General features: G+C 42.8%; 1 protein-coding gene across 1 annotated transcript in view; it reads right to left on the reverse strand.

Moving 5' to 3' along the window:
- THBS4 (thrombospondin 4) overlaps nucleotides 1–12,846 on the reverse strand; it is a 59,735-nt gene that overhangs the window by 26,510 nt on the left and 20,379 nt on the right. Inside the window, exons 8-12 of the mRNA XM_073344118.2 lie at nucleotides 9,363–9,500; nucleotides 7,501–7,578; nucleotides 4,374–4,526; nucleotides 1,811–1,915; nucleotides 1,457–1,564 (exon numbers count right to left, since the gene is read on the reverse strand). Of these exons, the coding sequence (XP_073200219.1) occupies nucleotides 1,457–1,564; nucleotides 1,811–1,915; nucleotides 4,374–4,526; nucleotides 7,501–7,578; nucleotides 9,363–9,500 (582 nt within the window). The remainder of the gene's footprint in view (nucleotides 1–1,456; nucleotides 1,565–1,810; nucleotides 1,916–4,373; nucleotides 4,527–7,500; nucleotides 7,579–9,362; nucleotides 9,501–12,846) is intronic.

The following is a 12,846-nucleotide window of genomic DNA, read 5'->3' on the forward strand; positions in this document are numbered from 1 at the left end:
AAGGTGCCCTGGGATAAGAGGGGTGGTGCTCTCATGGATTGGTAACTAGTTAAAAGATAGGAAACAAAGGGTAGGTATAAATGATCAGTTTTCAGAATGGAGAGAGGTAAATAGTGGGGTCCCCCAGGGGTCTGTTCTGGGACTAATCCTATTCAACATATTAATAAATGATCTGGAAAAAGGGTGGTGTGGTGGCAAAATCTGCAGATGATACAAAATTACTAAAGATAGTTATGACCCAGGCAGACTGCGAAGAGCTACAAAAGGATTTCTCAAAACTGGGTGACTGGGCAACAAAATGGCAGATGAAATTTAATGTTGATAAATGCAAACTAATGCACATTGGAAAGCATAATCCCAACTATATATATAAAATGATGGGGTCTAAATTAGCTGCTACCACTCAAGAATGAGATCTTGGAGTCATTGTGGATAGTTCTCTGAAAACATCCACTCAATATGCAGCGGCAGTCAAAAAAGTGAACAGAATGCTGGGAATAATTAAGAAAGGGATAGATGATAGGACAGAAAATATCATGTTGCCTCTATATAAATTCATGGTACACCCACATCTTGAATACTATGTGCAGATGTGGTCGCCCCATCTCATAAAAGAGATATTGGAATTGGAAAAGTTTCAGAAAAGGACAACAAAAATGATTAGGGGTATGGAACAGCTTCCGTATGAGGAGAGATTAATAAAACTGGGGCTTTTCAGCTTGGAAAACAGATGGCGAAGGGGAGATCTGATTGAGGTCTATAAAATCATGACTGATGTAGAGAAAGTAGATAAGGAAGTGTTGTTTACTACTTCTCATAACACAAGAACTAGGGGTCACCAGATGAAGGTTTAAAACAAATAAAAGGAAGTATTTCTTCATACACTGCACCATCAACCTGTGGAACTCCTTGCCGGAAGATGTTGTGAAGGCAAAGACCAAAAGTGGGTTCAAAAAAGAACTAGATAAATTAATGGAGGATAAATCCATCAATGGCTATTAGCCAGGATGGGCAGGAATGACGTCCCTAGCCTCTGTTTGCCAGAAGCTGGGAATGAGCGACAGGGGATGGATCACTTGATGATTACCTGTTCTGTTCATTCCCTCTGGAGCACCTGGCACTGGCCACTGTCAGAAGACAGGATGCTGGGCTAGATGGACCTTTGGTCTGACCCAGTAGGGCCATTCTTATGTTCTTATTGGTAGGTTGGAGTTAAGGTTGTTTGTCACAGTGTGATTTTTTAGGTCTTTGATGTAAGCATTGTATAAATAGAAATGAGTGCATTAGAGAAGGTGCTGGTGAGTACGGGTGGCTAAATGTAGTGAGGGCAGTGGGACATGCCTAGGAAAATGGTACTGTATTACGTTTAGAATCGTCCCACCTTGCACCAACTTCATTCCAGCCTATTGGCCTGGGATTCCAAACCTGAACCATGTTCTATGTCTGTGTACAGTACCTGTTCATTAGGAATTCCATCTCCATCTGCATCCTCATCACAGGCATCTCCGAGTCCATCACCATCTGCATCTTCTTGTCCTGAGTTTGGAACAAATCTGCAGTTGTCCTACGCAAAAAATAAACCCAAGAAATATGACCAGCATTCCACAACATTACTTGAAATCTCTCTCCTGGGGGCTGACTGACTTTCTTTACTATTAACCTGAAAAGTTTCTTAATGAAATGTATTTTAAACAAAATAAGCATAAAAGAACTTGCAAAAGTGTTTATACTTCGTAGTGTTTCCCTCACTGCCTCTTCATGCCCCCATACTATCACTCCCCTGGGTGATTAAAAAGAAAAAGCCTCCTACCTTTCTGCAGCTATCAGCAGAGCATGAGAGTTTTTCATCAGGATAGCCATCAATATCTATGTCCTTTCCACAGATATAACCATCACCAGCCCAACCAATGCCACACTACAAATGAAAACACTAGTATAGAACCACAGAAAGACTGAAGATTCCACTTTGCAAACATGTACAGCAATGCTCAAGATGTGACCCTAGGTCAGTTTCAGAAAGGATCAATATGCTGTGCAGAAGGCACTAACATGTATAATGATATATTCAAGCACACATCGCTATCTGTTAAGGTAGGCATTGAGATTTAGCTCCAAACTTAAAATGTATCTGCTAATTTTGGATTGCCAGCGTCAGACACGTAGGGCCTGATTTTCAGAGGTGCTGAGTACCCACAACTCCAAATGACTCCAGTGGATGCTCAGATCCTCAGTGTCTCAAGGTGATCATCCAGAATTAGTGGTTGCTTTTGAAAAGGTAGGCATTAGTGATCCGAGGTGAAGCAGAGGTCAATAGTCTCTCTGAAAGACAACAAAATGCAAACCCACTGGAAAAAGAGCCAAAGTATGTAACATATATTCTGAGGGCCAGACTTTCAGAAAGAGAAGTCTGAAATCTCTCTGGAATATTTTACACACAATTATTTGCATGAGCAAATTGGGCATTTCTGCATACGAACGTTTAAGTATCTAAATTGCTATCAGTTCTCAAAAATACCTAATTTGTGGATGTAACTGCTGAAACTGCACACCCAAATGTCTGGGTAAAACTGCCAGTGGACTTCAGACCTCTCCTGACTGTCCTCAGCACCAATATCTAGAAATCTCTCTGTTACAGACATTTGAAGTATCCCAGTTTTTTCTTTGAAATAAATATACTTAAAACTGAGATGCACCTAGAGGGCCAGAGAGGGAGGGGATAGCAGAAGGAAAAATGTCTGATTTAGCTTCAGACCTCAGAAGAAAATTGTAGAGCATATGTGGTATTCATATGCAGGATCAGTCCCTTGCTTCCAGGGTGATGAGTTGGATGAGTTGCAAAGACTGAGGTTGGGTGAGGGAGCACTTCTGGTCACACTCTAGCAGGGATAGCTTCCTCATGCTGTCCCACCAATGCATTTCAATCTTGGTTTAGAGTTGCTACCTCCCAGGGTAGAAAGGGCAGTAAAGTCTATATATGTACTGTGTCCTTGGCCTCTCTACTGAGAATGCCATCTAGCAAGCCTGATAAATACTAGCTGTCATGGTGTTTTGGGGGTATTGAAACATATCCATAGAGAATTAGACTAAAACCAGCAGGTTTTTTCACAGAAAGAAGTGAAAGGTGCTGTATCCCATTGGTTGGCCGAAGCAGATTAGTGATCTCTATAGACAGAATTTATAAACCCTTGCTACAGAAAGGGACTCTGAAATATTACAGTATTCTAGAGACCCTGCCCATAGAGCTGACATCTTTAAAGGCATGGAATTGAGCTCTGCTGCAGTGAATCTCCACACACCTGATTCGTTCTACTGCATCTCTTTAAACAAAGACAAATAGGTTTAGAATGAAAACCGTCAACATAACAAGGAATAGTCTTTTGGCATCTCAGATTACTTTAACCAATGTCAAATTTAAATGACTCCTTCCGTATCTGATGCTTGCATACAAAAATAGAAATACTCCTAAGTAAATAGATCTGTCCAACCCTTTCATTACAACAGCAGAAAAAAACCCCTCATAATCTCTTAAATATACCATAGAGAAGAGCAATACAGATCTTTATTTAATGCAGTAGGCATTGGTTGTGATGTTTTCATTCTTTTAGACACAGTGGGGGAACTGCTGTTCCTGGTGTATGAATGCCTTGATATTAGTCTTCCTTGTGGCAAAAGAAATGCACTTCACTTGAAATTCTGCCTGTACAAAGGTTACGCTATTAGGCCTATTGTATTTAAGGTTCCAGCTACACAAAAACTTCTGATTGAGTTTGTACCCCTTTAGTGGCACAGTTTGTGCCCACACGTTGCATGACTAATAACTACAGCAACCAGCTATGTGTCACCCTCGCCAGAGATCTAATCTGACATGCTCACTCTTCAGGTAATCTGGTCAGAATACTCTTATCTCATTATGTAGACAGGAGCCCATAACCACACTTATATACCAGATAACCTTCCTCACAACTCACTGGACAGCAGAACATGGCCAGAGATCCATGTGATGCTGATGCTTGCTCTGTGCGTGTTGATGTTTGGCATACTTTTCTGCTGAGATCATACAGGATAGCAGCTCAGATAGCAGAGGCAGACTTTCCAGAACACAATCCTACAAATGCTGCTAGGCAGCATAGTAAATGTAGCCACCCAGATTTGGCTACCACGTAGATGTACTGGGGGGAGGGGAGAGAGTCTGCTATCTGGACACAACTGGACTGTTTTGTAACTGGGTCAAATGGTAATACTCTGGTTACAAACACACTTTTTTACTGATCAAAGTGTACACAGGCCCTAAAACATCCTGCTCATTGCCTCAGTAGGACTGTTTTTTCTAGTTTTTCTGGAGCAGCCTAAAATATATCCTATCATCAACTTACAGTACATGAAATCTCTCCTTGCCTCTCTTCAGTACACTGTGCATGGACACTGCATGGGTTCAAGGCTCGATTTCTGCAGCTGCTCTTAGCCTTGCATCCTTTGACCTGGTCTCCAGTATAACCGGGTTTGCATGGGCCACAGTGGTAAGAACCCTGTAAAGACCATCAATCATTTGCATGAGTTTCACTGTTTTGCATTAAAATTAAGCAATCCTCTTCCCGAAACAGTGTGTCTGTGATTTGCCTCACACTGTTTGCTTATGATGTGCAGGCTAAGTTTCATGTTCGCTGAGGCGTCTTGCTAGCTCCTTTGTGAATAGACATTTTTTCACGTGCACTTAGTGCTACCAAACATGTGAGACTGGCAGCTGTGGTGGGACCAAAGTCCCCTATTTATCCAGAGAACAGGTAGAGTACCAGCAGCAGCCCACACTCAGGATGAGCCAACTTCAAGGTGGGAAAGGATATTACAGTCTCCATGCCTGTTCATTCTTTGCTGAGCCCTTGTCTATGCACAGATTACAAATCAATTTAACAGGTGAAAAGCATGTGTGGACTCTTATTTTGGTATAAATCAGCCTTGTTTTGGTTTAGCTTCACTTAATTGGGAACAAGTTTAAGCTAAATTGAAACCAGCTGCTCTTAAGCTGAAATAAATGTGTCCACCAAAAGTTTGCTCTGGTTTTGCTTAAATCAGTTTAAAAACTGACTTAAGCTAAACTGGTACAACTTCTGTCTGTTGACAATGTCTAGGATTTGACATAAATTAGATCAAAATAAACCTTGTTTAAACTGACATAAGTGTCCATGCAGCCTTTTGTATTGGCTTAACTAAATCAGCTTAAAATAACACTGAAACTACATCAGTGTGACTTTCTTAGGTAAACAAGCCCAGAGATTCCAAGCAAGGATGTTGCAGTTAGTGCCTTTGCTACTGATGGTGGGTATTGTGATGTGGACAGGTTTACTAATGGGCTGTAATAAGCCCACACAGGCACTTCATTTGGTCTTGAGCTCTCTATTCCCCATGCTTAATTATTTTTAATCTTTTACTGTCCGGTGAAAAAACAACAACAAGAACATCAGTTAAAACCCCACCATAATCAATAATAACTTTCAACATTTTCAAAGACAAAGAAAGGGAACAAATATATATTGACATAACTAGACATGCAGCTCTATGTGTAAATAGTGAGTCTTTGTTTTATCAGGAGTTTCGGATGACTTCCTACCTCTTAAGCAGCAAAGCCTCATGGGTGACCTGTTAGAGTTGACCTAGTCCAGGTGGATTGGAAAAGCATACTCATAACCCACATATGTAGTATTTTGTCTGTACCAGGAAGGACATGGTTTTGTCTGGATTTGTTTAGGATTTTCATCTGTGCCATCTGATTTCATGGCAGTAAGCCACACAGTTTGAACGTGGAGATAGATGGAGAATTGTATAAATCAAATAATTCATGAGTGATAGTTTAGAAAATTGGCAGCTAGCTGAGATCTGCATGTGGTTAGGACTGTACGAAATCCAGTGCTTTGTGCAATTCTTTCCCCCCTTTATTTAAATAAAATTGATGGGTTCAGTTCACCCATGCTCACAACTCCTGAAATCCGCTAGTTACTTTGGATTTGCACAATGTATTCTTAGCTGTATCATGGCTCCGAATCCAGTGGTGCCACATAAACCTAAGCACAACCTTGTGTGGGCCAAACAGATTCTACATATTTTAATAAAATTTAAAGTCACCTGTACTGATTTATATTTTAAGTTCAGTTTGTTTCATATCTATTTAGATAGGTTGTTTCTAGGTATAGCATTGTCTGTTTACACATTTGTGTAAACTAAAATGATGTCAACATGATGGCAAAACACTAATGAATCAGCCTTTAGCGTATTGTGTTTGAAGTAGGCCACGGGTCTTATGAAATGCTCTGGTGGCCCGTGTATGGCCTGCAGGCCATAGGTTGGGCACCCCTGAGTTAAACAACCTTTAAAACAGCATTTCTTGACCCAGATGATACTTAATGGAGGCAGGGCAGACAGTCAGTCTGTTCCACTGATGAGCTTTTCAAGAACTGGCTTACCCAGAGGCCCACTTGTTTCCCTAAAGACTGCATGAAAAAGGGCTGAAGATCTCTAAAGATGCCTGGTCTAGTAACAGGACAGAAGATGCATCAGATAGAAATGCTGTAGATGTTAAAAAAAGAGAAAGATATTCAGCAGAGGAAGGGGTTTAGTAACACAATACTTAATTTATGTAAAAGTACCTCACCCAGAGCTTGCAGTTTGATATCACCAGAAGCACTCAATAAACTTAAATATTTAAATGTGGGGGTTCTCTTATTCTTTTTGTGTGAGTTTACTTAGCTATACACAGCAGACCATCTCATAGTGAAACAGCATTTAGCAGTAGGCTAAAGGGGTGTGAAAGGCCCAAAATGTATTAAAAGGAGCTTCCACGCCTTTTCTCCTCCTTTCACTCCTCTCATTCCACTTTTACTTCCACTCTGCTCACTCTTCTGTAATATAGCAGCTACATTTAACACCTATACTGTTTGGTAGCTGTATCATTCCTCTTCTGCCCTGACTTCCCCTATATACTATGATGATTGAGAGAGAGAGAGAAATGGAGAGGCTGCCCCTATCTACAGGGTACCAGGAGGAATTGCTGGCTTCCAGTCTTGTTGCAGCTACACCCAGTGGGGAGTGAAGATGTATATTTTCAGATGATGCCCCACCGCAAATACTTGCACAATTGCCAGAACTCCCTGCAACTGCAGGGGATGAAGGGAAGACTGCTGTCATTGCTGGGTAAAGAGGAGAGGATGAGCTGTAGCTCACGAAAGCTTATGCTCAAATAAATTTGTTTGTCTCTATGGTGCCACAAGTCCTCCTTTTCTTTTTGCGGATACAGAGTAACACGGCTGCAACTCTGAAACCTGTCATGAAGCCATGCTAATTGTTCATTAAAAACTGGTTGTTTTAACTTTTAGGGAGGAGATGGGATTCTTTTTGTTTAGATAGTCAAAAGATATAATACAGAGGTTATCTCAAGCCAGAACCACAGATCCAAATCACAGCCTGATGTAAATGATCAGTTTTGAAAACAGTAAATGAAAGGGTACTTACCATGGTGTTTATGCAGTGGGAATTTGGAATGCACCCTCCATTTTGGCCATTATTACATTCATCAATATCCAAGCAGACCTAGCACAACAAAATAAGGAGTTTATAATTAAAAGCTAGTGAACCTTAGATCCAAGTGTGAAGGGAAATCACCCACTGACCACCTTCAAAGGCTTTAGAAACATAAACAAGCGTGTTCAATATGGCATTCAATCTAAATCAGTAATGGAGGAAGGGGGGTCCAAAGGTTAGGATGCCGGCCTGTGACCCAGGAGACCTGGTTCACATTCCTGCTCCACTACAGACTTTGTGACTGCGAACAAGTGACATGGCCTCTCTGTGCCACCGTTCCCAGTCTGTAAGGTAGGGGTAGTGGTACTTCCCTACCACACAGAAGTGTTGTGATGCTAAATCAATTTTTGTTTGGTTTAATACAGCCAATATTTTTAGAGCCAGTTTAATTACAAAGAACTTCTTCCCAGTTAATGGACCTTGTATCTGCATAATGACTTTTGGCATTGCTTCTGAGGTAGCGCATTTCTTCCTTTTTTTTTTTTTTTTTTTTTTTTTTTTATAGCATAACTCAGCCTCAGAGGAAATCTAATTTGGCCCTATAAATAGAGTGGCATTAACTTTTTCTTTTAAAATTACTTATTTTGTGTTTTATCTGTGATGGAAAAGCAGACTGTCTCTTAACAACTGCAAACAAAATGGCCACCTATAACAGCATAGAGCAGCGGTTCTCAAACTGGGTTGGGAGGGTCCCCAAAGTGGGTCACGACCCCATTTTAATGGGGTTGCCAGGACTGGCTTAGACTCGCCGGGGCCCAGGACCAAAGCCAAAACTGAGGGCTTCAGGGCTTAAGTTACAGGTCCCCTGCCCAGGGCTGAAGCCCTTGGGCTTCGGCTTTGGCCCCCCACCCAGGTGGTGGGCTCAGACTTTGGCTTTGCCCCCCCCCTCCAGGGCAGTGGGACTCGGAGGGGGTGGGGAAAGGGGCTCAGGCTTCGGTCCCCCTCCTGGGGTCGTGTAGTAATTTTTGTTGTCAGAAGGGGTCGTGGTGCAATGAAGTTTGAGAACTCCTGCCATAGAGTCTGTCCTAAACTAATGCCCTGTTAAATTTCCTATACATTGATGAGTGTAACATCAACATAACATATTACTATGTACAATGTGGAAGAATCAATTACTAAATTTTCTCACCTATATGCTCTGTTGCTTTTTTAGTCTGTTTGTGATACTTCTGAGAAACTCTTATAGAATTTAACGGGGTCTTAACCAGTAGGGTTCTATAGAAATTACACTAAAACCTATAGGGCTGTATTCGTATAGGAATGCGAAGCAGCTATGAACCTGGCAGATCTGGCCAACTGAAGTCTCTCCGAACCTAGGGGAGCCCATGTGTGGTATAGCTGCCACTATAGTAACACTCAGGACTCAGCTCAGAATCTGGTCTATAGAGTTGTACGAAAGATGCCAACTTTACTGTAAGTTTTATGAACCATCCTATAGAAATCTACAGAAGGAAAATAAATCTCTTTTACAAGATATCATATGGACCTACAGAAAATTTGGCATTTTCTATCAAATCCTACAGGATGTTTCCCATTAGGTAAGGCTTTCTCCTGTCTCTCCTTCACCCCACATTAACCTGTTGTTATGGCTGTTAAAGTCAGGGACAAAATGATGTAGCCATCTATTCAATAACGCTACACTCTGCTGGGCTGCCCAAAACACGTGTAATTTTATTGAATGAAAAATAATTAGAATGTTTAATAGTTTTGTTTTAAACTGTATTTGGAAAGCAGAAGTGATATCAAACCAGCCTCTCACACCGGAGATGGCGGTGTGTCTGGCTGCCACTCACCTGCTTATTGTTCTTGGCAGTATTGATCCCCACCCCCTGAACTGTCTGTCCTGTGTATCCTGGGGGGCAAGCCTCACATCTGAAGCCTGGAACAATGTTCACACAGCGCACCCCAGGGAAGCACGGGCTATAGCGGCACTAAAAAGACACAAATGAATCATTGAACCTGCATCAGTGAGTCGATAACATTCTGTTGATCTCAGATTCCAAAACATGGCCTTTTAAAGCGGTACTTAAATAATATTGAATTGTATAGTTGTCCTAGAAGTCTCAAACCATGAGCTCAACTCTCCCCTCAGTTGTATGGGTTCAACTCCTGCTGAAGTCTGACCAAGTACCACTTGAATGGACATGACCGAAATAGAAAGCCCTGTAATAGCAGCAGTCATTAGATCACTGGGGAATGACTGTCCACCTGTATTCAATGCACATATAAATAGCAGCATTTTGCTGTTGTTTGTATTTGATATAATACAGGGGGGAAAACGTAACCTGAAAATGAATTAATTAAAATGTCAGATGCCCTGTTGCAGTCCTGCCCCTGTCCAGTATATGTCAAATACTAACACCATTTGTTAATTGGCAGACAAATCCTGAATATGTTCATTTTTCAACTCTCTAGATAGGCACCACACTTTAGAAAAGATGTGGACAAACTGGAGAGAGACCAGAGGAGAACAATGAAAATGATAAAAGGTTAGAAAACTGAGTTATGAGGAAAGGTTAAAGAAACTAGGCATGTTTAGTCTTGAAAAAAGAAGACTCAAAGGGACAGTCTTCAAATATGTTAAGGGCTGTTATAATGAGGATGGCAATCAATTGTTCTCCATGTTCACTGAAGGTAGGTTAAGAAGTAATCAACATATAAACATTATATATATATATATTGTAACAGACTACTAAACACAAAATTGGGAGAAATAAATCATGCTTTGGAGCCTAATAGAATAAAAGATTTTATAAAAGCATAATCTGCAATGTGAATTTAAATGTAAGACAGACATCTTGCTCATTAGGTCCAATGTAGCTCCGGATTTGTAAAAGTAGATTTCTTTTTAGCCAGTAGAGGGAGCTCAAACAATGTCATTATTTATAGAAGAGACATGCAGTTCAAAATACATATTAAGACAATATTTTAAGGTTGTGCGGTACATCCCCAAACAAATCAGCAACGCTTCCTCCTGGCCTTACTAGAGAGGCCTTACTAGAGAGGCCTTACTAGAGAGGCCTAACAGTCTCAAGGCTCAGACAGGGATGAGAATGGCTCCCAGTTGGAATTCTAGATTCCTTTTTAACAGTTATTGAATACAAAACTCCTATTTAAATGCCCTGGTTTCATGATATGCAGAAGCAGTTAACGTATCATTGTGTCTCCCTCTGTAAAGTGTCCTTCCTGGACAACTAGACAGTTTGGGTGTGGGTAAGGCCATAGAGAGCATTCCACTGGTTCAAATGCACCCCACATTTAGCCTAGTGTGACAACCCATCCCTAACTGGGTGGGACAGTCCCAAAATGTACATTTCAAGTCCCAGGACCAGGCTGAATGAGTCTGGAACAGCATTTGTCCTGGATTCCCTGCAGCACCACTCTGCGCCTACTCAAGGGCAGTGCCAGATTCTTCCCAGTGGGGCGGCTTAGTCCTGCCCCCTCTGTGGTCCCATCCCCTGAACCTTCTCTTATACTGAGGCCCCACCCGCTAGTCAGGCCAGAAGCCAGAGCCAAGCAGTAGTAAGAGCTGCCCAGGGAGCCCGGGCTGCTGTGGGGAACCCCAGAGTCCCAGATCCTTCACCTACCCAGGGTGGTGTGCCCTGAGGGGGTGGGGACATGGGCCAAGGGCTGCTCTTGGGCACCACAGCCCCCCACCCAGGGCTGGTAGAGCAGCGGTTCCCAAACTGTGGGGTGCGAGGAGGAATGTTTGGGGGCTGGGGGTGGCAGGGCCCAGGCCAGCCCCATGGGGTGCAGGAAGTGATCACCACCCAGCCCCGGTTGGCCCCCAGCTCTGCTCTGGCCCCACCCCCAGCAGTAGCCCTGCTTCCAGCTCCGGCTCTGGCGGGGTTGGTGCAGACAGGGATGGGGGGAGCACAACCGTGAAAAGTTTGGGGACTGCTGAAGTAGAGGGTCCAGGGCTCCCCACAGTAGCTTGGGCTTCCTGGGCGGTTCTTACCAATGCCTGGTTCCAGCTTCCGGCCTGACCAGAGGGCGGGGCCTTGGGGAAGAGGAGGAGCAGGGGGTGGGGCTCCTGTATTTGTCCCATTTTTGCATTTTGAAAAGGTGGCCACCCTAATTTAGCCCAACAAAAGTTATCATTTGATGGCCTATGTGAGATGAGTTGTAGGCATTATTCCAGTTTTTAACAGACGTGCTCTTGTAAAGAAAAAGTCCCACATTGATTGGCAATTTATTGGCCCTATCAGCATAAAGGTGAAGGTCTGAATGGGCATGGCGTGTGTCTGTTCTATATCTTTTTGGCAAAAATTTCACCACTGTTTCTGACACTAACTCAGCTCCACCATGGTGGGGCACTAGTGCCTATGTTTTTAACACTGTGTGATCTGACCATGTTCAAAGCAAGCCTGAACCACTCGTGTTGAACACACTAGCGACCAGTCTGGATTAGTCCTCCCACAATTGGTAGAGCTGCTCCACTGGTAGTAACAGGATTTTTGCTTAAAATCACCAGGGCAGGGAAGGATCTGGAGACTGAAGTTCCCTTGCACACCTACCATAGGTAAGGACAAGGTCCATCCAGGTGTGGACTGAGTCAGAGTAGCAAGTGTGAGGAAGCTGTTTGTGCTATGCCTATTGGACCAGATTTACAAACCCAGACCTCCATTTTTGTGCTTGACATAACAGTAGGCACAATTCATGTGATGTTTAAGCACCTGACTCTACCCACAAATGAGGTAACTGGAACATACATTCAATTTCTTCAACTTAGTTTTCCCTCTATAAGATTCTTTTAATAAATGGACACAAATAGACTCATGCACCTTCTCTCTCTGACTTGCACACACAACATCAACCAGCAATCAAAACAACTATCAAATACTCAAGCTATTTCTCCTGCTGGCTGTGGAGGAAGAAAGAGAGATTGTTATTTCTATTTTTAATTACTTGGGAGGTGCTTAGACGCTATGATGTACACCTGCAGATTAAACACTTAAGCCTATGTCTACGCTGCAGTTGGGTGGGGAGATTCCCAGTGCAGGTAGACAGACAGCCTCGCACTAAAAATAGCAACATGAGCATTACTGCACGGGGGGGCGGCTCAGGCTAGCCTCCCAAGTCCAAGCCCACTCAACAGGGGGCTCAGGCAGCTAGCCCAAGCAATCACCAGTGCCCAACAGCCACACTGTTATTTTTAGCGTGCTAGCTTAAGCAGAGCTCGCAGAGTCCATCCACCTGTGCTGGGAATCACAGTTGCAGCTCCCCATGGGTATGTCTACACTGCAGACCAAGCCCCATTCTGTCTGCACACAAACC

This window comes from Lepidochelys kempii, chromosome 5 (genome assembly GCF_965140285.1).
Source record: "Lepidochelys kempii isolate rLepKem1 chromosome 5, rLepKem1.hap1, whole genome shotgun sequence".
Classification (NCBI taxonomy): Eukaryota; Metazoa; Chordata; order Testudines; family Cheloniidae; genus Lepidochelys; species Lepidochelys kempii.